The 26538-nt window shown below is 41.1% G+C and overlaps 1 protein-coding gene across 17 annotated transcripts in view; it reads left to right on the top strand.

Annotated features, from left to right (window-relative positions):
* PIKFYVE (phosphoinositide kinase, FYVE-type zinc finger containing) overlaps positions 1–26538 on the top strand; it is a 94227-nt gene that overhangs the window by 43895 nt on the left and 23794 nt on the right. For 13 of the 17 annotated variants that reach the window (XR_009819437.1, XR_009819438.1, XR_009819436.1 and 10 more), the window contains 22 exons: positions 1157–1257; positions 2964–3035; positions 4534–4705; positions 6030–6208; positions 6647–6760; positions 9983–10091; positions 10202–10356; positions 10904–10994; positions 11998–12058; positions 12644–12787; positions 12956–13076; positions 14187–14282; positions 14975–15058; positions 15498–15589; positions 16219–16383; positions 17001–17060; positions 17499–17675; positions 18392–18495; positions 18750–18878; positions 20090–20351; positions 21721–21795; positions 22706–25416. Coding sequence is in view for 1 of the 17 variants with exons in the window: in XM_062004659.1 (XP_061860643.1) it covers positions 1157–1257; positions 2964–3035; positions 4534–4705; positions 6030–6208; positions 6647–6760; positions 9983–10091; positions 10202–10356; positions 10904–10994; positions 11998–12058; positions 12644–12787; positions 12956–13076; positions 14187–14282; positions 14975–15058; positions 15498–15589; positions 16219–16383; positions 17001–17060; positions 17499–17675; positions 18392–18495; positions 18750–18878; positions 20090–20351; positions 21721–21795; positions 22706–22821 (2679 nt within the window). In the remaining 16 variants the exon portion in view is untranslated. Of the gene's footprint in view, positions 1–1156; positions 1258–2963; positions 3036–4533; positions 4706–6029; positions 6209–6646; positions 6761–9982; positions 10092–10201; positions 10357–10903; positions 10995–11997; positions 12059–12643; positions 12788–12955; positions 13077–14186; positions 14283–14974; positions 15059–15497; positions 15590–16218; positions 16384–17000; positions 17061–17498; positions 17676–18391; positions 18496–18749; positions 18879–20089; positions 20352–21720; positions 21796–22705; positions 26307–26538 lie in introns of those variants that run through there. The other 4 variants (XR_009819439.1, XR_009819440.1, XM_062004659.1 and 1 more) reach the window with 4 other exon arrangements.

Here is a 26538-nt window from a genome sequence, read left to right as displayed (position 1 = left end):
ATGTGCACAAAACCAGCCAGGAATCAGTGTATTACATTGCTTGTTCAGCCCAGCTGTACAGGACTGACTTCTGAAAATAAGTACACAAAGGAAGAGCAAACTTAAAGTAGTTTCTGAAACTGAGCTTCCTTGCTGCTTGTATTGGTGATTTCTAACCGTTTGCTAGAAGATTTCTAAAAATTTTGATCTTCAGAGGGCTTAATGTCATGGAAACAGCAGTAGGTTGTGATTACATTGAGGTATTTGCCTTTGAAAGTTTGAGACCTCTGAAGAAATGTGAGAGTCTCATAATGGAGAGAGGGGGCACAGTCTTCTTTGAAATTTCAAAACAAGGCAGTATGTGCTTGTAATCAAAATACTTAAAGTTTTGGGAAACTGCCATGAAAACAACTAACTTGTATCTGAGAAAAAGACCTTGGGACTTTCTTGAACTGGAAGCTGTTCAGAAAAAAAGTCTATGAACAAGACTAGCAGAACTGATCCCTTGAAGTAGTCAAATGCTGTGGTCCCTGAGCCAATCATCCCCAAGTTCATGAGCAGAAGTCACTTTTTAGTTGGTATTTAAATGTAAAACTGTGTAGCTTCACAGGCCAAAATCTTACAAACTGTAAGACTAGCCCTTGCTCTGGATCAGACTGGTTGATGCTGTTGAGTGATTCAGTGATCAAAGAGAAGTTTTGGTGACTTCATAGTTCTGTAGGGCATGGAAGGGGAAACAGCTCCATTCCAGCAGCAGCATGGTAAATTCTTCATAGAGGACAGAAAGTTGGAAGTCTCTCTATAGACTGAATGACTAATAGAGGTATAATATAGTGGCAGAGTTTTGACTCTAAAATGTAATAAAGTGTCCAGTGCTTTGGAGATGTTTGTATGTATCTCTTGGGGATTATCTTGTTTTCTGTTTCCCTTAGCGTCCTTTCCATGGGAACACATACATGTGCATTTGATTATGCTTATTAGTTCTAAAAGTGGTAGTTAGCAATTGTACGTGGTACAAGTCTACCTGAAGCTCAGAGATAATGCAAGGTTAATCTGTACAAAAGGAGCAAGCAAAGGTTTGTCTGTAAATAAAAGTACTGGAATAGATTTTTGTCATCAGGACTTGTGTATGTGGAGGTGTCTGTAACCAGTAAATGAGTTGTTTTCTCTCTACCAGGTGGATTGCCTGAGTCCAATAAACCATCAGAGGCTCTGCATTCTCTTCAGTAGCTCTTCTGCTCAGTCCAGCAATGCTCCGAGTGCCTGTGTTAGCCCCTGGTATGGAAGCTACTCCTGGGCAGCTTGTGTAGTTACTATCTGTTGTGGTTTAACCCCAGCCAGCAACTAAACACCATACAACTGCTCACTCACTCCTGCCCCTCCCAGTGGAATGGGGAGGAGAATCAAGGGGAAAAAAAAGTAAAACTGTGGGTTAAAAACAGTGTAATAACTAAAATGAAATACAGTATAATAGCTATAAAACAAATAATTGTAATGAGAAGGAATATAGCAAAAAGAGAGATACAGAACCCCAGAAAAGACAAGTGATGCCCAATGAAATTGCTCACCACCCGTTGACTGATGCCCAAGCAGTGATCTGCCCCTCCTGGCCAACACCCCCCAGTTCATATATTGGGCATAACATTCTGTGATATGGAATAACCCTTTGGCTAATTTGAGTCAACTGTCCTGGCCATGCTCCCTCCCAGCTTCTTGTACATGTGCTTGCTGGCAGTATTTGGGAAACTGAAAAATCTCCTACTCAGGATAAGAGCTATTTAACATACTTATGTTTTAGTTGTTGCTATGAATATTACTCTCACTAAATCCAAAACACAGCCCTGTACCAGCTACTGGGAAGAAAATAACTGTATCCCAGCTGAAACTAGGATACTATCTTTTTTTCCCCTAAGTCAAGAGCAGTGCCTGCCTCATAGCGGTGTTTCTTTGAGGACACCATGATAGGCTGTGTCTATCCTGCAACAGGAACTGTTGCCGTAAGAATATTATCTTGCCTAATCAGGTGGACCCAGAGTGGTATCCCATAGCCTTTTGTAGTCCCCTGGGTATGAATGAGAGAGCCTTGTCCAAAACAGAATAGTTTGATTGGTCTTTTCACAGCAGAGTAATGTATCTGTGGGAAAGGCACTGCATGCAGCCGTGTGGGGAAGGGTTAGTGTATATCAACAGAGAAAAATGTACAAGCCTGACTATAAGCCTTGAGAGAACCTAAAAATACTTCTTATTATCTGAGAGTAACATTTGAATAAATTCCTACCTTTCTGTGTTATAGTCAGCAATGTTCACAGCTTTAACTGTATTTCCATCTTTGGAAATACAATTAATTGTGTGCAACTTAGGACACCCTTAGAGCTCTACTAAACATTTCAGGTCTTGGTGTTTCATCATGTAGCACAGGTGAAAATATAGAGAGAGCTTTTTCACCGGGAAAGGTCCAGAGTTCCTGTAAAAGCTTAGGAATGAACCAAATGATACGCTCACTAAACAGCAACAATAAGAGGATGTAGTTTACTGATATTAGAGATGTCTCAGTTGTAACTGCTACGTACACATTTTGAGTGGTTCGGTCACCTCAGGTTCTGAGAAAACAAGTTTCTATTAAGTCTTCTAAAAAGAGTAAGATTTTTTTTTTCATGCTTTTCTTGGCCTTCTGGATGTATGCTTTTTGTAACTAGCTAGAATTTGAGGCTTCAAGCTGTCTAGACTTCAGTGCCTAGATATTCTCGAGTGTGATATTCAGAAGTGCAGTTGAATTGTATTTGACTTGTCAAGTTTTAAGTTGTTCTAGTAGGATTGTGATCTCGTTATTAGCAAACTCAACAGCAGGGATCTAGAAAGGGTAGCCAAGAGGAAAAAAAGCCTTTGAACATACATATGTCTGAAGACAAGCCAGCAGTAGGTGCAGATGTTTGTGCCTGCAGTGGCAGTGTCCACATGCTGAAGCTTTTTTTTCTCCGCTTTAGGATTGTGACCATGGAGTTCTATGGGAAAAATGACCTGACTCTTGGGATTTTTCTGGAGCGCTACTGTTTCAGGTGAGGAGGGACTCATTCTCAATCACATTCTGTTTTGATAGCTGTGTGAAGTTGACCTGCTGCCCTCTTAACAGACTGTAATTCCTGTGCATCTAGGAGACTAGCATGCAAGTCTGCAGAGCTAATTATGCCCTAGTAAAGCTTATCACTTAAATCCCTTACTTCCTTGGCTTTATTCTCTTGCTGTAGTGAAACAGGAACTGGATTTAAGAATTCACTTACTCATACTCACTTCTTACAAGCATATACGTGTATTGATTTCCTACTTCATCCCTGTCCCTCCAACTTCCTTTAATGAGGAAGTAGAACAGATTATGAAACAAGACTTAGAAGTTCATAAAGACAAATGTGTTCACCTTCTTGTAGCAATTAGGGCTCTAAAGGGCCTAATTAAGAGTCTGAGAATGTATTCCAAGCGGCTGATTTACAGGAACAGCAATTGTGCTGATAATAATTTTCTGAGGCTTCTATTTGGACTTGCACATCAATTTGGAAAAAATACTCCTTTAGTGTTATCTGAATGTCTCAAGGTGTAAGGCTTTGTCATAGCTGCAAGATGTCCATAACACTTTTAGCCCTGGCAAAGTACTGTGTAATTTAGTTCATCTGGCAGAGGTACAAGTTGTTATGTCTCAGTATGTATGGAATTCTGTCAGTACCAGTTATTAATCTCAGCAAGCTTAGAAGCTGGATAGGTAGCCTGTGGCTTCTCAAAAGACAAGATTACTCTGTTTTTTTTTCCATTAGCCACTTGAAGTAGCAAAACGTTCTTAATATCCGGCCTTCTCTGGAAGAACAGGTATTTCTCCTTGTGATGGTCAAAGAGGAGGAGAAGCAATAAAAAAAAAAATCAGTTTTTTTCCTTTTTGATGGGTTGGGTTTTTTTGTTTGTTTTTAATATGAGCAAGATTTTTCTGGTTTTTGAAGAATTCTGTGTTTCACTTTGGTAGCTAAACAATTCCACTCTTATTTCTGATGACAGTCTCTCCTTCCTGACTCAAAAGAAACTCATCCAAAGGAAGATTATGAGGTTTTCTTTTCAAAGAGATTGTATGGCACTATTTTGCTGACTTTTTTCTTTAAGAGCTGAAACCATTTTGAATGGCATATCTTTGTCCTCAGGAGCCTTTGCTCTGGGACATTGCTGAAGTGGTTTGCTAATTTGGTGCCAAGCACTTCTAGGTGTGTGATCGGTATTTTGTGGACTATATGGAATACGTTGGTAGAAAGTGATTATTTCTCAAAAGACAGTGATAGGAACCAGTATCCAGTCACTGATTGGGCGACCTACATAGTTATTGCTGGCAATGCTGCATGCTATTTGTAAATGAGTACAATTCACTTTGCAGAAGCAGCCCTCACTAAATGCCTGGGAAGCTTTTACAGTAAAGATAATTAGCACCATATGAAAATATATCAAAATATATCTAATATGTTGAATCAGTTCTTCAACAATGCCTAGCATATGATCCTTCATAAGTGTTTCCATTTTTCTAAGGCCTTCCTATCAATGCCCCAGCATGTTCTGTGAAACACCAATGGTGCATCACATTCGTCGCTTTGTTCATGGGCAAGGCTGTGTGCAAATTGTGTTAAAGGAGCTGGACTCCCCAGTCCCTGGGTACCAACACACCATTCTTACTTACTCCTGGTGCAGACTGTGCAAACAGGTAAGGATGTGGACTTAATCATTGCTATTCCAGCTTAGCATTCCTGTTGTGACTGGGCTTGTATGGAAAAGCAGCATTTTGAGGAAGTGCTCATCCATGGAGCTATGGCTAACTAGCGCTAAACCTGTTACCGATACACGTGTGTTCACATGTCTATGGATCCCTCTTGTAGAATTGGGCTGTTGAGGGTGAAACATCTTGTGTGAGGTAGTCCTGTTGGAAAGCATCAAACCTGTCTCTGAGAGGATAGGTTTAAGTGGAATTCATATTGCTGGAAACTAATTCCTGACACATGGAAAAAAAATTTATATTGCCCTCTTAGAGGTGAAGAGTATGGTCCCATCTCTGCAGTGAATCAATATGAACATCGAAAGAACAGAAGTGTGGGGAAGGGCAGACACAGAGACCTACTGCCTTAGTAATTGGCTAAAGCCACTTGGTATTCTTTGATCTGCATTGTGTCAGTGGGATGTCTAGACTTCTTTAGGAGTCATTACAAACTAAGTAACATCTTCATTTGAGGAATCATACAGTGCTTTAAAAAACGCGAGGTAGTAAGATTGTGTATTATCTGAGAACTTTTCAGTAACTGAGCTAAGAAACCATTGCCAATTAGATACTCATCTCTAGCTAAACATTGTAAAACTAAAGAGCCTTCTTAAGGGAGGAGAATAAAACTTAATTAAGAAACAAACCAACAAACAACTCAGTGCCTGAAATGCAAAACGTTTCAATTACTCATGTGGATGACTCAATGCACCTGCTTATGCTGCCTTAAACATGGGTGTTGGATTTAAAGATACCTAGAGGAAGTTAATGTAATTTCTGAAGGTAATCCCTGTGCTGTTGTGTATACATCTGTTATATAACCTTTTAATTTCTGTGATCTCGTGTAAACACTAATATGCTGTGGCTATTAAGTATGTGTAAAGCAGTGGCTACTCTAAGCTTGAAAGGACTGCTGAAGGTGTAATACACTGAAGAGCAGCACTCATACTTGTAGCCAAAGCACAACCAGGGAAGAAGTCTATCGTGAAACCACTGCTTCTGACTGCGTTACTGAAGATGGTGTCTATGCAGAGAAATAGCGTCTCAGCTATAAGCCTCCATCAAAGATACATGTGCACTCCCCCAACTTAGCACCTGTCAACTAGAAGTTGTTGTTTATCTGATTTATTGTAACTATGTGTTGGCCTTGGTTGTTTAGTGTATTTAAGGATCATGAGTGCTTCTGGTACTAGAAATACTGTGTTGCTCTCTAGATTAGCCTGTCCTTAATCTTTGTTGAAGGAGGAAATTAAGACACTTTACTTTGTTTTTGCAGGTGACACCAGTTGTTCCTCTTTCCAATGATTCTTGGTCTATGTCTTTTGCAAAATACCTTGAGCTGAGATTCTATGGGCACCAGTACACTCGAAGAGCCAATGCAGAGCCTTGTGGTCATTCCATTCACCATGACTATCACCAATATTTTTCCTATAATCAGATGGTGGCATCTTTCAGGTGAGGTGCACTACTGAAAACTTCCTTCTTATGTGAAGCATGTAGCTCTAGTAAGGATTCATCAGGTTCGTCCTTCGCTTTGAGTATAGTATGAGATAGCATAACTGCACTGTAACCACAAGTGCAGGATTATGTGCTGGCTTGCAGAGGCCCTGTGTCATCACTGTTCTGGATGGGGTGGGTGGTGTTCCTAAGGATGAATTGCTGCACTTCACAATATAGAAGGGACACATGTTTCCCTGTCCAATATTAAACTTTCGTAATTTTGTTTTCATGGCACAATTTGTGGTTTTACTTTTTGCCTTGGAGATAAATGGACAGGGTGTTATTGTTACTGACAGTGTGCCTTTTCATACAAGGGCCACAAACCACACTGTGGTGTATAATTAGTGCTATATAGGGAGAGAGTTGTTAATAGCTGTCATGTTGCCTTATCAGCTACTCTCCAATCCGGCTGCTTGAAGTATGTGTCCCACTTCCCAAGATCTACATCAAAAGGCAAGCTCCGTCAAAGGTTACCATTTTGCAGGATCTCAAGGATTTCTCTCAAAAGTAAGCTTTGTTTTTAATGCCTTCCTCATCTTATTTGTATTTTTCACTTTTATTTACAGAACACAAAAACATTTTTGCTAGTGTAGATAAGACTTGGTAAATATTCATTATTTAATAGTGTGTTTAAAACTATTATTTTTCTAATATGTATGTATACTTCTAAGGGAGGGTGGTATTGGAATGTTCTTTATGACCTTTTCTATTGGTGGCAATTCAGCTTGAACATAGCAAGTAGAAACTAAGATTTTTCTCTTCTCCATCTGTGAATGTTGCACAGATATGAGTGATATATCATGCATCTGAATGATATTGCCAAGTAGTCCCTGAAAGGTTGACCATCACAAAATACTTCCTCAAACACAGCTAAAGAATTTCTGATTCCTCTCTAATACTAAAATTTGAACAGAGGAGCTGGTCCTAGAAGGCTTAATCTGAATACTGTAGTTAACACTTTGTACCCTTACATTCCTTCTTGGAAGATCTGACCATTTAAATCCTGTCTTCAGCCCAGAAAAACTACAAAGACATTGCTGAAATTTGTTGTCCAAACAGAACACTTGTTGTTACATTAGTTAGGTAGCAACTAAACTCTCTGATGTGTAGCAGATTGCCTTTTGGTAGCTATTGAATATCATAGCAGCAGACAGGTTGGTACTTTCTTGTAGTCTAAGGTAAACTGCCATAGAATCATAGAATGGTAAGGGGCTGGAAGGGACCTTTAGAGATCATCTAGTCCAAGCCCCCTGCAGAAGCAGGTTCACACAGGAATGTGTCCAGGTGGGTCTTGGAAGACCTCAAAGGAAGGAGACTCCACAACCCCTCTGGGCAGCCTGTGCCACTGCTCCGTCATCCTCACAGTAAAATAGTTTTTTCTTATATTTAAATGGAACTTTTTGTGTTCCAGCTTCATCCCATTACCCCTTGTGCTATTGCTAGCTACAATAGAAAAAAGGGATGTCCCAACCTCCTGACATCCAGCATTTAGATATTTGTAAATATTAATGAGATCACTCCTCAGTGTCCTCCAAGCTGAATAGCTCCGGTTCCCGCAGCCTTTCCTCATAAGGAAGATGCTCCAGTACCCTGATCATCTTGATGACCCTTCTCTGGACTCTGTCTAGAAGTTCTCTGTCCCTCTTGAGCTGAGGAGCCCAGAACTGGACACAGGACTCCAGATGAGGCCTCACCAGGGCAGAGTATAGGGGGAGGAGAACCTCCCTTGACCTGCTGGCTACACTCTTCTTGATGCATTCCAGGATGCCATTGGCCTTCTTGGCCACAAAGGCACATTGCTGGCTCATGGTTATTGTCAACCAGGATTCCCAGGTCTCTCTCTACAGAGCTACTCCCCAGCAGGTTAATCCCCAGCCTGTACTGGTGCATGGGGTTGTTCCTCCTGAGGTGCAGGACTCTGCACTTGTCCTTGTTGAACCTCATGAGGTTCCTCTCTGCCCAACTCTCGAGCCGGTTGAGATCCCGCTGAATGGCAGCACAGCCTTCTGGGGAATCAGCCAGTCCTCCCAGTTTGGTGACATCAGGGAACCTGCTGAGGGTACACTCTGTCCCGTCATCCAGGTCACTGATGAAGATGTTGAACAAGACTGGCCCCAGAACTGATCCCTGTGGAACTCCACTGGCCACAAGCCTCCAACTCCATTCTGTGCCATTGATCACCACCCTCTGGGCTCTGTCATTCAGCCAGTTCTCGATCCACCTCACTGTCCACTCATCCAAGCCACACTGCCTGAGCTTTCTGATGAGGATGTTATGGTAGACAGTGTCAAAAGCCTTGCTGAAGTCAAGGTAGATGACATCCACTGCTCTCCCCTCATCTAGCCAGCTGGTTATCCACTCATAGAAGGCTATCAGGTTGGTCAAACAGGATTTCCCCTTGGTGAAGGCATGTTGACTCCTCCTAATAGCCACGTTTTCTTTTATATGTTCAGTGACTACATTCAGAATGAGTTGTTCCATCACCTTTGCAGGGATGGAGGTGAGGCTGACCAGCCTGGAGTTTCCTGGGTCATCCTTCCTGCCCTTTTTGAAGACTGACATGACATTGGCCTTTCTTCAGTCCTCAGGCACCTCGCCTGTTCTCCATGATTGTTCAAAAATGATGGAGAGAGGCTTAGTACTCACATCAGCCAGTTTCCTGAGCACTCTTGGATGCATCCGCTCAGGTCCCATTGACTTATGAGTGTTAAGCTTGGCCAGCAAGTCTTCAACCTCTTCCTCTTCCACTCAGGGCAAGTCCTCTGTTACTATCCTTGCTGAACTGGGCTTTCTGAGGGCCAGCCTTGGCAAAGGTGGCATTCAGTAGTTCAGCCTTCTCTGCATCTTCTGTCAGAAGGGCACCCTCTGTGTTCAGCACTGGGCCCACATTCCCCCTTATCTTCCTTTTACTATCCTTTTACTTTACTTTTACCTGAAAAACTCCTTGTTTTCCTTAACTTTCCTGGCCAGATTTACTTCTAGAAGGGCTTTGGCCTTCCTGGTTACACCTCTGCATGCCCTAGCAATGTTCCTATACTCTTCCCAAGTCAGGCCCTGTTTCCACCTCTCATAAATGGCTGCTTTCTCCCTGAGTTGTCCTAGTAGATCCTTGCTCATGCATGGAGGCCTTCAGCCTCCTTTTCCTGCTTTCCTACATGTTGGGACACACTGATCCTGGGCTTGGAGGAAGTGGAAATTGAAGATCAAAAAAAGCAGGAGACGGGTGTAATGGAAGCTACGAAATCCAGCCTGACGGGTGTTCTGCCTGGTGGCAGCATTCCTGTATGGCTGATGATGTCTCTGGGACTGCCTGACTTTCAGGATCTGTGGAGCTTTGTTTAGAGCTGAAATAGAATTAGTCACTCTGTCTCTGAGCCCTTCTGGTGGAGGTGTAGCTTGCAGTCCCAGATTCTTCCTAGACATAAATGACTCAATGTTTCTTGTCTGCTAGTTTTGTGTGTGTGACTTTTGTATTGCTCTCTGATTACTTCCACTGCTAAGAAGTTAAGGGGCGTGTCGGTGTCTGTAACTTCTAGGTTTCTGCTACACTAATGGATTTTTTCCAACTTTCCATCTAAATTCAGCAAGACAGCTTACTGTGCAGAACACTGCCATATGTAGTCTTTTGTTTTCTTAAATAGTAACCTTAAATGTATTCATACTTTTATTAAAGACTGTTAAAGATGTTCCAAGTAGTCACAGCTTAACACTTTGCACCCCTTTTGACAGGGTGTCACAAGTGTATCTTGCTGTTGACGATCGCCTTGCTTCTCTGAAAACTGATACTTTCAGCAAAACAAGAGAAGAGAAGATGGAAGACCTCTTTGCCCAAAAGGAGGTAATTGACTGTTTCTGTATTGGCAGAGCGTAGGCTGCAAAGTACGTGAAGAAGCCACTCAGATAATGTCATCTTTGGCTACAGAACACTGACAGTTTTTCTTCTGGCAGATGGAAGAGGGAGAGTTTCGAAACTGGACTGAGAAAATCCAAGCAAGGCTGCTTTCGTCATCATTAGACGCACCTCAACAGCTGCAATCTGTTTTTGAGTCTCTAATTGCTAAAAAGCAAGGACTTTGTGAGATGCTGCAAGCCTGGAATAACAGGTAAAAGAAAGTGTTGTAATCATGAGCAACACTGATAGTGTATATGGTTGTAGAAAGGAAGAGGTTCTTTTGTACTTTCTTTCCCTGTAGTGCAGTTGCTATATAGTGTGTGTTATGACAGCTTCTCCTGAGCATGCTCTGCTGGTAGGTTGGAACAGAAAATCATTTGACACCTGGTAACAAAAGTATTGTATTGTAGAGCAGAAGTTGCGTCTGAGCGGAGAAAGCATCATTTAAATAAAGGTAGAAGAGTGAGGAAGAGAGGAGTATGGGAAAGCAATTAATTGCATGGAATTATCGCAGGTGAAGAAAATGCTCTGGTTTTGACTGTTGGAAAGATAGCTTTGGCACATGTTAGCAGCCATCTGAGTTTCTTGTAAGGACTTTGGAAGGCATACTTGGTTGTATTCTAGGATGGAGAAACGTCATAACTTGTGCTTTTCACAGCTAATAACAACTGTAACCTATCTTTCAATCAATTTTTCTTTGGAATTTTTTGAGTGGTGTTTTTTTTTTTTAATTTTGTGGTTTTTTTCTTTTCTTTAAGATTACAGGATCTCTTCCAACAAGAGAAAGGGAGAAAACGTCCATCAGTACCACCCAGCCCTGGGAGACTGAGGCAAAGTGAAGAAAGCAAGGTACAAGTAGCAGGCCAGAAGCTACCTAAACTTGTTTTGCCTGGGGCAATAAAGTAGTCTTAATGACTTCAGTTCACTTAGAAAACTTGCTTTATTGCATCATTTAGTTTTCATCTGTAAAAGCTTGAATTGCACGTTAGTATATGTATCTTTAGGAAAAGATGTGAATTACGAACTACATAACACAGAAGATGACCAAGTATGAATGGGATTTGATGATTTTTTTTGTTGTATTTATGTGGTGCCAATCTGAATATTAACAGCGGAGAGCTGCATGCATTGTTAGGTGTACGTCTAGTTAGGAAGGAGGTCACCCTGTTAGACCCTAGATTGTTACCATCAGCTTTATTATTTGTTATTTAAAAAAAACCCCCAAAAATTATCCCAAGAGGTAGAACACAGGAAGGACTGGTAATGAAGGTGCAGGTTGGCTCTCTTCTGTGATGTGTCCTGTGGGAAATGGCTGAGGGGATGTATAAATGACATTGTGTTGCTGCCTCAAGAGGTCTAAGGATAGAGTTGCCAGCATGCTGAACAACCACCTTTTGGGGAGGTGGTACTCTAAGGAAATGTCCAGGCTTCAAGGCAGTACAATAGAAGCATCATACAGAGAGGCCGAACACCTGAGAGTTCTAACATTAGCAAAGTGCTCTAAGAAAACCCACGTGACCCCAGATTTGCTCTGCTGCACGCATATGTCCTTTCTGCTTCACGTCTATTTGCTAGATGCTAAAACGACATACTTAACTTAGATCTAGCAGCAAGTAGGTTGATATAAAGGAAGAGTGTGGCCTTTAAAGCAGCATACAGAGACGACAGCAGTGATAAGCACCTTGCAGAGTTGAGTTGTACTTGCCTTTTTCATGTAGTGACAGATACAGTGATGGTGCTGTGGGTGGGAGTGATCTGTTGCAGTACCTCTGCTTTTGCAAGTGTTCCACAGAGGAAGGGGTGCAGCTATAAAGAGCTTGTCATCACCATTGGTGTTTGTTATTCTGCCTAGATCAGTTGCATGGATGCTTCCCCACGCAATGCTTCTCCAGCACTGCAAAATGGAGAGAAAGGTCTGTTGACTAATTATTTCTTTTTCTTAAACTACAAAAGAAGCTTGCTCTAACCCTTTCCTTGACATAACATGGGAGCCTTTGTCAAATCTGATTTAGAGAAACAGTGATTCTCTGTTGTGTCAGAAGATGGGAATACACCAGTTCTAGTTTACTGATAGTCAATTTCTAGTTTACTGATGGGAAAAGCAAAGTCTACTTCTAATATGAAGTTGAATTACTAATGATACTAAGATTGGCCAGCAAGGATTTGACTGAGCTTGAGTTTAAAAACTTTCAGAGGCTTTCTAAATAACTGAGTAACTGCATGGAATTTGAGAAATGCCTCTCACCTCTTCTATGAAGTGATTACAGATGCTGAAACATCTTACTTGAGGCACACTGAGAATTTGTGGGCATATGCATCTTCTAGAGGATATTTGCTACACCGATCAGCTTGTCCATTCCTTTGCTTTGGGTGGCCTTACCTGCTTTCTAAGTAAAAACTTCTTGAAAGTAGACACTGGTGGTATTCCTTGCTTGTAGATCAAGCTATCACTTCTGATGGCCATGAAAAATGGTTTTTTTCTGTCCTTGTGCTCTCAGAGGACCGTTTCCTGACTACTTTATCAAGTCAGAGCTCAACAGGCTCCACCCATCTCCAGCTGCCCACCCCTCCAGAGGTTGTGTCAGAGCATATGGCTGGTGTTAGCACACTGTCTGAACAGGATACAACAAGCAGCTCAGAAGGTATAGTTCAGTTGTGGTCTCTTATTCTCTCTCTTGCTTCTCTGGGACAAGCGTGAGAGATCCATTTATAAAACAGCAAATTCTGTAACTGTGGTCTGCAACCCTCCTTCTGGATTTACAACTTGAAGAATGATATTGGAATGAAACTTAACTTAATCTCTGTTCTAGATGTGTTTGATGGGCACTCACTGGGATCTACAGACAGCCAAGTAAAGGAGAAGTCTACTATGAAAGCTATTTTGGCTAACTTTTTGCCTGGAAACAACTATAACCCCATTCCATTTCCCTTGTAAGTAGTGCATAATATATGTGATGTACAAAATTAATAGCCTGGTCAAATTGCAAACAGAGCTGTGCGTGCCTCCTTTGCTCAGTATATATTCGAAGTCATCACTTGGGTTTGGCTCTGAATAAGCTATAGAACTTCCTCAAGTAAGTAAGTTTTCTGTGTATCTTCTAGGTGTTTATTATCTGCTTTTCTTATTAATGATACACCCATGTGCATATGCACTATCAGTTTTCCCTCCTCATAGCAGGCATGCCTCCTTAGAACTCTTGTGGCAAGGGAAGGAGGGGACAGGAAAAGGGGAGAAAGATGCCTTCTAACTTAATTGCTGAAGGGGGCAGAAGTGTCTTTTCCTAGCAAAGACTTACTAAAGCTACATGCCTGCCTCCTTGTTTTTACTTCCAGACCTCTTCCAAGGTGACTCAAATTGTCATTGTCTGGGTGTAGGTCAGGTTCAATGGCTACTGCATGTACCCTCAAGTTCCCCTCCCATGTGAAAATGGGCAGGCTGGAAAGTCTTTCAGCTACTTGGTCTGCATGCTTTGTAATGTTTCTTGTTTGGCGTGAGCCTAATGTTTGGCAGCCTGAGTTTAACTTCTGAATCCTACTCCCCAGGTAGTAGTGGAAGCCATGGGCTAATAATTTAAATTACTGGACCCTACAGATAGTAAAGTCTATAGAAACCCAGGAGGCTTTTGTGAGTCTTCTACACTAAACTGCTTGTTTTGAAGAGAGTCCAGGTTTGTCCCCTGACTTCGCTCCGCAGGCTTTTCTGCAGGACAGCCAAAGCAAACTCAGGCAGATTTTGGTGCCACTAGAAATGGTGGCTGCTAAACAGAGGTGTACTCTTAAGTTGGAGCTGGTCTTCTGATACAAAAAGCTTGCTTGAAGTGCTGATTATATTACCCTAACATATTACCATTTAGATTTAACCACGTAGCTTTGAATGTGTCTGTTGGGAAAAGTTGATCTGGGAAGCTTTGGTTCCATGCAGAAACTTACAGCTTGTGCTTGGGAGTGCAGTGATGAGATCTGGGTTTTGGCCAAAACTTAACCTTCTTTCTACAAGCTTTTATGGTCTACTAACAGTCTCCCCGTGTTTTTTCCATTTAGTGATCCAGATAAGCACTACCTAATGTATGAGCATGAGCGTGTACCTATTGCAGTCTGTGAGAAAGAACCAAGCTCCATCATAGCTTTTGCTCTCAGGTACTGATGAGATTTAGCTGTTCATCTGACACATCTTATACTTTCTGCAACTCTTCTGTGCAAAGAATATTTAAATACTAATGGTAGGGAGCAAACTCTCAGCTGTGGTGAGAGTTTCTGCCAGAGCTGGAGTTCTCTTCTTTTACTACTGAGATGGGGAAAGTAGATTTTCGAATTTGCAACTGGATTTTTGGCTTTTCTTACCAAGCTACGTGCACAAAAAATCAGTTACATAGTGCTCCCTGTAATGTGATAGTTAAAGAAAGAAGCACAACCCAATTTTGCTCAGCTCTCCAGACTGGAGGAAGTTCAACTGAGCTAGGGAGCAACAGTTATATACTCATAATGTTGTCGGTCCCTTGCCTATCTTTGATCATAGCAGCTCTTGCTACTCCTCAGCTCTCCAAACCCACTGCTTCAATAAATCTTGGTAATTGCCTATCATAAGGCAGTGGACTTCTAAACCAGCGCATTTGTAAATTGTGAGAGAGAGAGAAACAAGGTGGGATTTTTCATGATCTAGAGCACATTCTGTTTAAAGGCAACTAAATTCTAATTGTAAGAAAAAGTGGAGAGGTTTTTCTACTGTGGGTTTTTGTTTCCTGTAGTTGTCTCTGAACTGAATCTTCCTAGAGAATGGATGAATCTTCTCTTTTTGTTTTGTTTTGTTTTTTTCCCTTTTCCCCCTTCAGTTGCAAGGAGTACAGAAATGCCCTGGATGAGCTGTCCAAAGCATCTCTGAAGAACTGTTCTGAAGAAGGACTACAGCCTAACAGGTTACATGCAGGAACTACAGTACATAGAGCAAAGGCACAGTATTTGTAGGGAATATGGACCCTCAAAATACATCTTTGTCAGGATCTCTGCTTTCTGATGAAATCTGACATGTTCCATGTAACCACATGCTTGCAGTGTCAGAGTGTCCATTTCATGTCAAGGACTGTGCTGGCTCCATCACCTGGTCCCTTGACTGTGTGCATGTTAGGAATTACTGAGCCAGCTTACCTTTCCTGGGGTGATGGATGGAACTGTTGCCATGGAGCCCTGAGAGATTTTTCTCAGGGGGGTAGAGGATGACAACTTTTGAGAGTCTCACACCATAACAACTTCTGGCTTAGTGTTAGGCATGGAAGGCATGCACGGAAGCAAAGCAGTGGTGTCTCAGGTGAAAGTGTTTTTTGGGATGATGATGTACTTTTTTCTTTCTCCTTTCAGCATGTCAGATGGCAAACCAAAGAGCAGTAGCCCTGTCCGCCTTCCTGAGGCTAATGTGGGTCCTTCCAATCGTAGTACAGAACCAGAACAGCGTAAGACCATTTTGCCAAAATCATATCCATTATGCTGATCTTGGCTAAGACTTGAGTCTGCTTAACCTGAGTTCTAGCTCTTGTGAAAGTTTTAAGTTTAGAACAAAGAAAATGCTTTCTGAGTTGAAATTGTGACCAGTCATAGAGTTGACTTGATATAGAACATGGTGATGGTATATGTGGTGTTTGAAGTCTGTGCCCATGATGGCTTTCTCTGATTCTTGTGAGATCAGATTATTGTTCCCTGATTTAATATATTATGATGTAGTGGACTTTGAGTTGTTCTTGGGTCTAGTCTGTTCAGTGGGGTATGACGGCCGTAGTAGGTTCTGACCCCTTTTGACACTACGTTCTTTAAAAAGCTGGCAATTAAAACATTTTTGAAATGGAGAAATGAGATTCTTACTATGTTAAAGACCTTCATGCTTGGTCTGTGTTTTCAAATGGCTCAGCATTTCCAAGTCCTATGAAATCAGCTAAACTGGTGGACCTTGGTTGCCTGAAGAATAGCAAATGAGTTACAATTGAATGACTTCATTCCTCCAGTTAGAAAAATGAAAGGAGTCATGCTTTTATTGAACTGCCTGTGGAAATGCCAAGGTCAACTTCTTTGTTCCTTTTCACTGTAGCAAAGAAACCATCTGGTGTTTTGTCTTTCTTCCGTGGCACGGGAGGGAAGAGCCCAGACCTGTCTTCTCAGAAAAAAGAGACCTTACGTGGTGCTGACAGTGCCTACTACCAGGTTGGACAGATGGGCAAAGAGGGAGCAGAAAATCAAGGAACAGAGCCTCAAGGTACGGGACTGTTGAGACCATCTTCTGTCTTGGGCTGTTACTGTTACTTAGTGGTTGGACTCAATGATCTTAAAGGTCTTTTCCAACCGTAATGATTCTGATTATACCCAACCTCATTCATGTTTGTAAGGCCCAGAATGCACTCCCAGTCATACTTCTTCAGCAGTCCAAGATTACTCAAGGTGCATTGAAAATTATAGATTTGACCATCAAATGTAAATTTCTCTTAAAGAAATGTCTTTGTGAGAAGATGTTTGCTTTGCTCTGAGGAGTATTTCAAACCCTGATAACTATAGGGATGTTGAGTAGTCTGGGCTTGAATGCCTTTGGATTTTGTTGATTCTAGTTAAGCAGCCCAGTCTCTTTCACGCTCTATTTAACTTTCATTGTTTCAGCTCATGGAAAATGAAGGAGAAGAAAGATAAAGCTTGTATTTGTGTCCTGTGACAGTCATGCACATCTAGTTTACATCTTATGTCACACAATTATAGTTGTGTGTCTGATTTCTTATGTATAACTATTTTTCTTGCAATGTGAGTACAGAAGTAGTACCTTATATGGCTTTCTTAGTAACAATAGTAGACAATCTTAATGGAACGATCCCTTTATGCCTTCAGATGATGCAGATGGAGGAGATGGACAGAAGAGACAGCTGGTGAATCCTCATGTAGAACTCCGTGAGTAGTTGTAAATAATAACTCAAAGTCTTAGCTGACAAACTCCTTTCTCCGTGCAAATGTAACAGAAATCTTGCATTTGTTTTTTCCTTGTTTCCGGTGGGAAGGAAAAACAAATGAAGAACAGAGTGGTGCAGTTTTACTTACTGTAATCAGACTCTGTGCTGCAAAAATACCCCATAAAACTCTTTTTTTAATTGATTTTTTTTTTTCTCCTGTCTGGACACTCTCTCATGGCATATACAGTGAGCCAATCTAAAGGAGATTGAATTTCCTGTAAATTTCCATTTAAATCCTATTGATTCAAACTTCCGAAGTACAGTAGGGCTGAGAGATATTTAGCACAATAATATTATTCTAGAGGTCAGTAAAATCAGTGTCTTTGCAGGTAGTCAGTGAGTATTGTGTGCTCTTATTGAGGAAGCCCCTTTTCTGCAGAGTTTTCAGATCCGAATGCCAAGTTCTACTGCCGGATATATTATGCTGGCGAGTTTCACAAGATGCGGGAAGTAATTCTGGGGAGCAGTGAAGAGGACTTCATCCGATCCCTTTCTCACTCTATGCCCTGGCAGGCACGAGGTGGCAAATCTGGGGCTGCATTCTATGTGACAGAGGGTAAGTGCAGCTATGTCCCACTTCAAAATTAGAGGATATTATTTGGGAATGATGGGTTTTTGATGTGTCACTTAATGCCCGATTACCTCTAGCTAAAGGATTGCTGACTGAAGGGGTCACTCAGAATGGAAAATTAAGTGGATTATTCTGGGATCTTCAAGATCAGATTGTCTCTAGCATTTAAGGAAGCCACTATTTAGAAGGGGCTATACTGTCTTAGGCAGGCTTCAGAAAAACAAAAGCTTGAGTATAATTCAAGGAAAGTGTGTTACTAAAGGTGCAATGTTTCTTATAATCCCACATGCTGTAGTTGATTTTGTAGGATTTTTTTTTTCTTTCTTTTTTTTTTTTTTTTTACACTGTGACTGATTGTAGGCCTGTAATTTAAAACAAGTTTTGAATGGAAGGGTCTATAGGCTGTTTCTGTTGTCTACATAAGAAGCCCATATATCTGAGGTAAATCTAACTTTGGCAGTCTTATCTCCCTGATTTGCTAGAAGGCTGAAATCCAGAAAGGCTGAAATTCACAATATATGAAGTAAAACAGTTTCTAGAAATGAGATTCTGTAGCTAAGGATTTAAGACAGTAGTTCAAACCACTTCAGCTGTGTGGCAATCCTAAAAAACTTGCAAAGAATTCATCGCTTACTGTATGTAACCCTCTAATGATATCATGCTTCTGCAAGATGTAACGTCTCTATCTGATGTTAAAACAGATGATAGATTCATCTTGAAGCAGATGCCTCGTCTGGAAGTCCAGTCGTTCCTCGACTTTGCTCCACACTACTTCACTTACATCATCAATGCAGTTCAGCAGAAGGTATATTTGGGAAGAAAAGCACATCTTTTATTTTAGGCAGTGTTCTCCATTTTATAGATAAGTAGCAGTTTCCACTAACCGCTTTGTGTCAGAGGCTATGAGTTGTACTAGTAAGGGGCTTTTAAGATTAAAATTGGGGATTTTGCTAGAGCTTTTAAACAATAATACAGTCAGGCAGAGTAGTGGTTCCTCTAGTAACTGATTGCTGATTGCCTGTACACAGAGATCTTACCTCTTGTCTTCTTTTTTTTTAGAAGCCCACAGCACTGGCCAAAATCCTCGGCGTATATCGAATTGGATACAAGAACTCTCAAAATAACACTGAAAAGAAGCTGGATCTGCTTGTTATGGAAAACCTTTTCTATGGCAGGAAAATGGCTCAGGTAGGAAGAAAAGTGTTCTATTCCCTTGCAGTGCAGTTCTAACTGGGAGCAAGAGCAAGGTTACCAGTAACTGTCTAGGTAACTTTTAACTTTACATATTGTTGTGTATATCTAACACTACTCAAAGATGACAGTTTGTGCTTGTTTCTTTGTTATGTGACCCTTGGTAACTTGATACCTATATAGGCTAGTTCAGGTAGCTGTAGTGCACACTTTAGTTTTCAGAAGTCTTATTTGTCCCCACACCTCTAATGTCTTAGAGAAAACACTGCCAACCTAATGATGAGAATGTGGAACCCTCTTGCAAAACTTTTAGAAGTGACTGTGATTAGAGATGAATTTGTTTAGGAGAATTTCACCAATGAAGATGATGAGCTACTGTGTAGTGAGGGAAAACTAGTAATTTTTTTAATAATTTTTTCATGAGGCAGTAGAATGAAAGACCTGAAAGTGACTGGGGGAAAGATTCTCTTCAAATAAGGAGTTGATGCTGAAGAGGAAGTTCAAACAAACATTGCTTCTAAAACTAGATAATATAAATTCTTTCCCTGTTCCCTCTCATTGCCTGACCTCAAAATGTTTTGTAGGGGGAAGTAAACTGAGGGAATTTTAGATAGATGTAAAGGATATAGTGGGTTTTCCTTTTGTTTGTCTGTTTTTGAAATCATGAGAGTAGTCAGGCACCTAGAACAGAGACCCAAAGAGACTATAGACTGTCCCCAATGTCAGTAGAATCTTAACTGGACAGGGCTCGAAAGACCTTATTTATTAGGATGTGCTTCAAGGAGGGCATTGGACTGGAGACTTCCAGAGATCCTTTCCAACCTAGTGGGTGGGTCTGTCTCTTGCCTTGTCCAACAGATGTTAAATGGTGCTTCATGTAAGACTCGCCTCTCTCTTCAGTGGCTTTACTTTTGTCATCATTTGAGCCTGTAGAAGCTGGCTGGAAAACTGACTTTGTTTTGTACTCATACAATATAAAAATAAGGACACCCTTTTCCCCCTGAAATTAGTCTAAATGTTAATGAAATAACTAAAATTTGTGTAGATTTACAGGCTCTCTTTCCAGGAAACTTGAAACAAAAATATATTTTAACTGTCCTTCTCTTGTGGAGGAGGAAAGAGTTGCCATGCCATGCTGCTTGCTCAAGGTTGAAGTCTTTAACCTTGCAGAAAAACAGAGAAGAGTAGTCCTATTTTACCATTTGCAGGTTTTTGACTTGAAGGGCTCCCTCCGGAATAGAAATGTTAAAACAGACACAGGCAAGGAGAGCTGTGATGTAGTCCTGCTGGATGAGAACCTTCTGAAGATGGTCCGGGACAATCCTTTGTACATCCGTTCCCATTGCAAGGCTGTGCTCAGAGCTTCCATACACAGTGACTCCCAGTTCCTCTCCAGCCACCTTATCATTGACTATTCTCTGCTGGTGGGCCGTGATGATACCAACAATGAGCTGGTTGTTGGGATCATTGGTACGTTGTCTTTTGTATTTTCTTACTTTCAGCTGGTGAAACTGCTTTCTTTTGATTTAGATGATTATAGTACTTTTAGAACTGTACTACAACCACAGAGATGTGTGTCAGGAAAGCTTTCTCTCTGGTGGAATACCACCCTCACCTCTCATGGATATTCAAAGTGGAGGCACAAAGTTCTCTCCAGCTCTTACCTGGGCATGTGTGAGCATTTGCATTACTAGGAATATATGCAGGAGGCCTCACAGGTATTCAAAAGAGTCAAGTTGGTGTTTAACCTACACTTTGACTCAATTGAAGTAAGGAAAGTTATTTGTATGCTTTCATGTGTTTAATCTTCAGAGTTAAGTTCAGTAATGTTTATGTAGTCATTTAACCTTAAACTTTTGTGGAAGGCATCTAGGGAGAAACAGTATTGGTAGGGACAGAAGAGGGAAGTTAAATGTCAGAGTCACTTGTGATCATGTAGTCTGACCTGGATAATAGGGGTGGTAACGCAGCAATTACCTTGCCACATCCTTTGACTTGTGACTGAAAAGTAAACCCTCATCTTTAGATAGGCAAAGTTGTATTGTGCAACAGACTTGGGTATTAAGCTATTTTGCAGGATGTGGAAGTGACTCTTGGAAATGATGTGCTCTTGAAACCTAGCTTGGCTACTCTTCTAGATGAACTCTCACGCCAGGAGGTCTGAATTACTCTTTTTGATAGTTTGAAAGCTTTTCCAATAACACTTCCAGTTGAGAATTTAAGTCCAGCTGCAAAGAACTGCAAGTTTTTATTACTTTCCAGGTTTTTAAACTCTTGAATAGTTGGGTAAATGGGCTGAGATTCTACTCTATCTGTGTGTGTGACTTTTTGCTGTCCTTTGGAAAGCCTCACCTGATTAAAGAGTATATTTTATGTGATATTTAAAGCTAACAGTTCATTCACTCTGATGAGAACAGCTGTTTATGATCTGAAGGATAACACAAGTATTTTCAACAACAGAGAACAATCCTGGTGTATCAGGCTATCACAGTATTCTTTAAATGGTACCCTGAGAACTTACAACCTGAATTTGCAGTGGGGTGGGACTAAAAACAATTAGCTTGGTCTGAGTTTGAATGCAAGGAAGAGTTGCTCTTGCTGGGCTTTGAGATATCATATTCACCCTACCCAAATATAATCAATACTCTGAAAAGTGAGGCACCTGATAGAGGAAGCACCGAGGTTCTTCTGGCACTGGAAGCCTACTGCTTTCTTGGCCTTTTTGAGGATATGTGTGATATATATGTCCTTTTTTGATAGATATGTTTTAGAATGGTGTTACTTGAACTGTAGTAAATGTGACATGTTTGTGTGTGTATTTTTTTTTTCATTGCAACAGACTATATTCGCACTTTTACCTGGGACAAAAAGCTTGAAATGGTGGTGAAATCAACTGGTATCTTGGGAGGACAAGGTAACTTTTGATTGTGGTTCCTTCTTACTTGAAAGCTTCCAATAATTGTGCTACTCAAGCCACAGCTTCCCTGCCATGGAAATCTGTAGCACTAGTTGTCCAGAACAGGGGAAGAAAAATAACAACTTTCAGAAGAATGAATCCATTGATGTGCCTCCATTAGTGGCCCTTTAAGTATTATAATTCCTGGAAGTGAAGTAAAGGTCGTCTATTTAATAGACTGTTTTTTTCTGTTTATTAGTTACCAGCTACTTGTATACAAACTTAGTCATCTATACAGAGATACTACCAAGAACTTGCTGCCTGGTTTCAGAATGTTTTCTGAGTCTAGAAAGTCAGATGCACTCTGAGCTGGTAGTGTGAAGGAATCCTTATCAAATGATTGCCTACTATCCATATTTTGAGGATCTGGGAGAGTTCCCTTTGTGGAAGTGAGCAGAGCACCTTTTGTGCAGTGTTGCCTAGCCACAGCTTAGTAAGAGGAATGGAAGGAAAAAGGGAAGGGGAACACTTGATGTTCAAATGTCTGGAGTACATAAGAGCATGTCTATAGAGTGAAATTCTTCATGGGAAAGTGTGCATCTCTGCTGGAAAACCTCAAAGACCTGTAAACAGGAGAAGAGAAAAAGAAACAAACTGATCAGAGCTGATGTAAAAAGCCTAGATAGGTCCTCCAACTTTGGGTATCTTAATTCAGTATTAGAGATCCATACCTTCATCTGTTTTCCTTCCTAAATGTTTAAAATAAAAAATAAAAACATCTCATAATGCTCATTGAGTGCAAGACCTTTCTACATATAGTATGCCTTCATGATTATGCTGTTTAGTGTTGTAATCTGATGTGATATCTGTCTGTACTGCAGTATACCCTTTTACCTATTTTTAACTGCTCTTGATTTCTTCACATTAGGTAAGATGCCAACTGTGGTCTCTCCAGAACTGTACCGGACCAGATTTTGTGAAGCTATGGACAAGTATTTCCTGATGGTGCCAGACCACTGGACAGGACTGGGCCTGAATTGCTAAGCTAAAGCCCATATTGGGAAAGCACAAGAAGACAATGTCATTATAGGCCACTCTTCCTGTGGTCTGTCCAACAGTAGGCAAGAGGATTGGAGTTCCATGTCCACACTGACCACATGCATCATGTTATGAAGCATGAAATCTGCTTGTTGCACTTCAGTCCTCCCCTGGACACTGATAAGCAAACTGGCCTTGCTAAAGATTGAAGCTGTGAGGTACCACTGAACAGCATTGATAGGAGACATTCCTTCTGTCACTAGAGACGGTGACGCTCTCTCCATGTGAGAGCACTGAAGCAGGTACTATCCAATTCATGATGATGTAGAAGTACATGATCTCTGTAAGTCTTGCGCTGCTGAACTAGTGTTGAATATGAGCAGCTCATGTTTCTCTAGTGGATGTGTGGTACTGCAGATGTGGAAAAAAACCCCTCTATGTCGGTGAATGAGAGAAGAATGAAGTTAATTCGTGAGTTCTGCGGTTGTTGCAGGGGTCTGTAGTTGACCTGTTTAGGACCCATGAGTAACTTGTCCTGTTTATGCTCTGTAGCTTCAATTTTACCTCAATTCTGTAAACAGTATTTTTTTTTAAAGGCAGCTAAAATGCCATGTCACTACATCTCTTAAGTTATATTACTGTAGTACAACTCTGTCGTTATTTCATTTTAGCTGTATCATAAAAATGGGTTGTCAGTCACTAGTATACTGCAAAACCTAAGACATATCCCTTCAGTCCTAAACAGTAATTTGATCTGAATGTTGCCCGAATGCTTGGAAACATGTAACTGAATTGTAATGTAACAAGACCTGATTAATTATAGGTATGAAGCTGATTAACCCTTTCCTTAGCATAAGGCACTAAGTTTCTAGACAAAATGAAGTATGTTGCCTTAGAGTGACAACATTTTCCTTAGTGAAACATCATTCCTGGCAGATCCCTTCAAATCCATTTCAGTTCCCCAGAGCTTTCAAACAAGGCATTTACCTCATGGTGAAACTTTGCCAGGAGAATGTTGTTCTAGTGAGAATGACCAGCTCTCACGACACCGTGTGGTTTCAATGGAAAAAATGTCTTTTGAGCAGTATTAGATTTTTGATTTTTGCATCACTGAGATGAATGTAGTTGTCTTTTTCTGTAAAAAGGAAAACCTGAACTAACAAGTATCTTGTATGATGGATATGTGCAGAGATCTGTGAATCTGTTACAACAATAAGCACTTCCTTCCATTTTTATTAATTTTTACCTGATTTTGTAGGTGATGAGTTTACTTTTTAGCTTCTTTGTAATATAGGCCAGTAAATAAGAGGATTTTTTATGAGTTTGAGAAGTAAGAATACTGTTTTTTGACTTTATCTCTGATTGAAGGACTTCAAATGAATATGGAGTCTAGGACAGTTTAGCTCTTTATGACCACTTGTGTGTTTTGACCAGGTGCCTGGTAATGCCATCTTCACTGTAACTATTGATTGAAATCTGCATTTTGTTCACTACTCCTGTGTTCAGTATTTTCTTCTGCAGCAGTTATTGGTGGCTTTGGTCAGGAGTCATAGCTGGACAGTACAGAGGAAGTAAAATGCCAGTGATGAGAATTGACTTGTGGCTCCAAATACAACCAGGGCAGCTCAGGTCTAAGCTGCCAGGAGGCAACAGTCTTTTCTGTTGGAAGAAGTCTTTCCCCACCCCACTGCAAAGCCTTGATGGAGGATGAGCAAAGATGCTAACCTTGAAGCAGGAAAAATGAAAGTATCCTCACTTCCTCTGTATAGTGTAATCATTGGTTCTGGGGATGCAATCTTGAAGGCTGCAGTGGTGTGTGCTGTGGAATTATGACATGGTACTTTCTGCTTCTCTGGCCCAGAATCTCTTTGATCCAACACAGCACTTGTGTCCCAGAGATGGTCAGCTGTACCTATCTTGCCTCTTTAGTTGAAATGTACTCCCAGGATGGCTAGCTGTGTGTGTGGGGCCTTGTGTAACAAGGAACCAGCCAGTCCATCAGCTCAATGTTACTCTCACTTTTGTGGCTGATGCCTTTTGTCTTGGTCCGTTGATATCAAAGAGCATGCCATGCAGCCTGAATCTGCTCCAGTCTCAGTTAAAAGTTTACATGTGATGTTTCTTCTTCTAGAGTTTACAGGGAAAAACTTGACTTCCCCACCAGCTAAGGTGACCCAAGAGCAGCCAGTTATGCTCTCTTCCACGTTTCACAGTATAGTTTAGTTGATGGAGCATGAATATGGGCAGTGTCATGGCATCTGCACTAGGCTAATATAGAGCTGTGATGTTCTTGCCCTGTCCTGTCACCAGTAACCTTTAATCCAGTGATGTGTGGCTGCTCTGTACTGCTTGTTGTCTGAAATCCCAATCAGCAGCTCTAAACCAACATGATGATCTGACTGTAGCTAATGTTTACCTGTACCTGACAGCTTGAGGCCCTCAGCACTGTAGAAGTGAGAGAGACTTCCACTGGCTAGTTCTTTTGCATCCTGTGCATACAGAGCCCGGATAATGTGAATTGTGACCTTCTTGGGATGAAGTTATAGCAGTTGGAGAGACATGCAGGAGTGATCTTGAGCTGGCATCAACAGCTAACTTTGGGTAAGGATGTGGCTGATAGACCAGTCTCAATCCAACTGGTGTAAATAGCAAACTACTAGTCATGAGTAAAACAGTGGCTGCAGTATCAACTGGGACTGGGACATCTTTGGGTGTGAAGGGACATAGAACTTGTAAGCATTTTGAGTTCATATCCCAGCAGCTGAGCAGATCTTCCCTAAACATTCCCATTCCAGAATAAGAATCGTCTTGGCACTTCGCTTGCCACAAAGCTGACTTTTTTTCAAAAGGAGAGCAATACTTCTTGCAGAAGAGCTCTTTGAGAGAGCTCCTTTTGGGGCTCTGTTAGATCTGTGTCCCTTGCACATGCCTAAGAATGTCCTAGGGGAACAGCCTAGGTATTACGTGAGCTCTTTGATTAGAGTTTATTTGTTTATAACAGATGTTTAGCACATATGTGTGCAAGCAAATCCCAGTTGCAGACATGAAGAGTGCATTTTTTCAGAGCTACACTGATTCTTCTGTTATTTTGATCTGAGGCCTTGCGACAAATGTCTAAATCCTCATCCCAGTCAAAAGTGATGACTTGCTTTGAGTCATCATGTAGACAGCAGAATGCCTTGTAGTGGCCCAGTGATGCATTCTGTCCCCCAAAAGCTCATGAGGGATTCCTGGTGGTTAAGTAGCTCTGCTGGGCTCAGGGGAGTTATCTGTGGAGTGGACTCTCCTCTGTGAGTGACCAAACCCAAATGAATCGCTCATTAGGGGGTGGCCAGACTACTCATTCAAAGCACTTAATGTACCATATTGTATGTATTTCTAATCTACCTTGGTTCAGCTGTATTTTATAAAATTGACATACTAAACTATTTGAGAATAACTGCCTTGACTACTTGGATAATCAAAATGTAATGTATATAGATTCAAATAAAGTGACTAAAATATACTTGAGTCTGTTCCATGTGGTAGAGCAGTTAAGTCTCATACTATCCCATTTTCTTGATCAGAGGCTAAGCCCTGTGCTTGCTCTGCAGCAACTGCTGTGTTGGAGGCTGCCATTTTTGTATGCATTGTGAGCCTGTTACGTCTTTATGTAGCTTGTCTCTGCTAATGGAGCAGGACCTCTGGGCAGCTGTTCAGGTCAGTGGCAGTAGAATGTGCAAA

This window comes from Colius striatus, chromosome 11, assembly GCF_028858725.1.
Source record: "Colius striatus isolate bColStr4 chromosome 11, bColStr4.1.hap1, whole genome shotgun sequence".
Classification (NCBI taxonomy): domain Eukaryota; kingdom Metazoa; phylum Chordata; class Aves; order Coliiformes; family Coliidae; genus Colius; species Colius striatus.
This window is presented reverse-complemented; position numbering and strand designations above follow the sequence as displayed.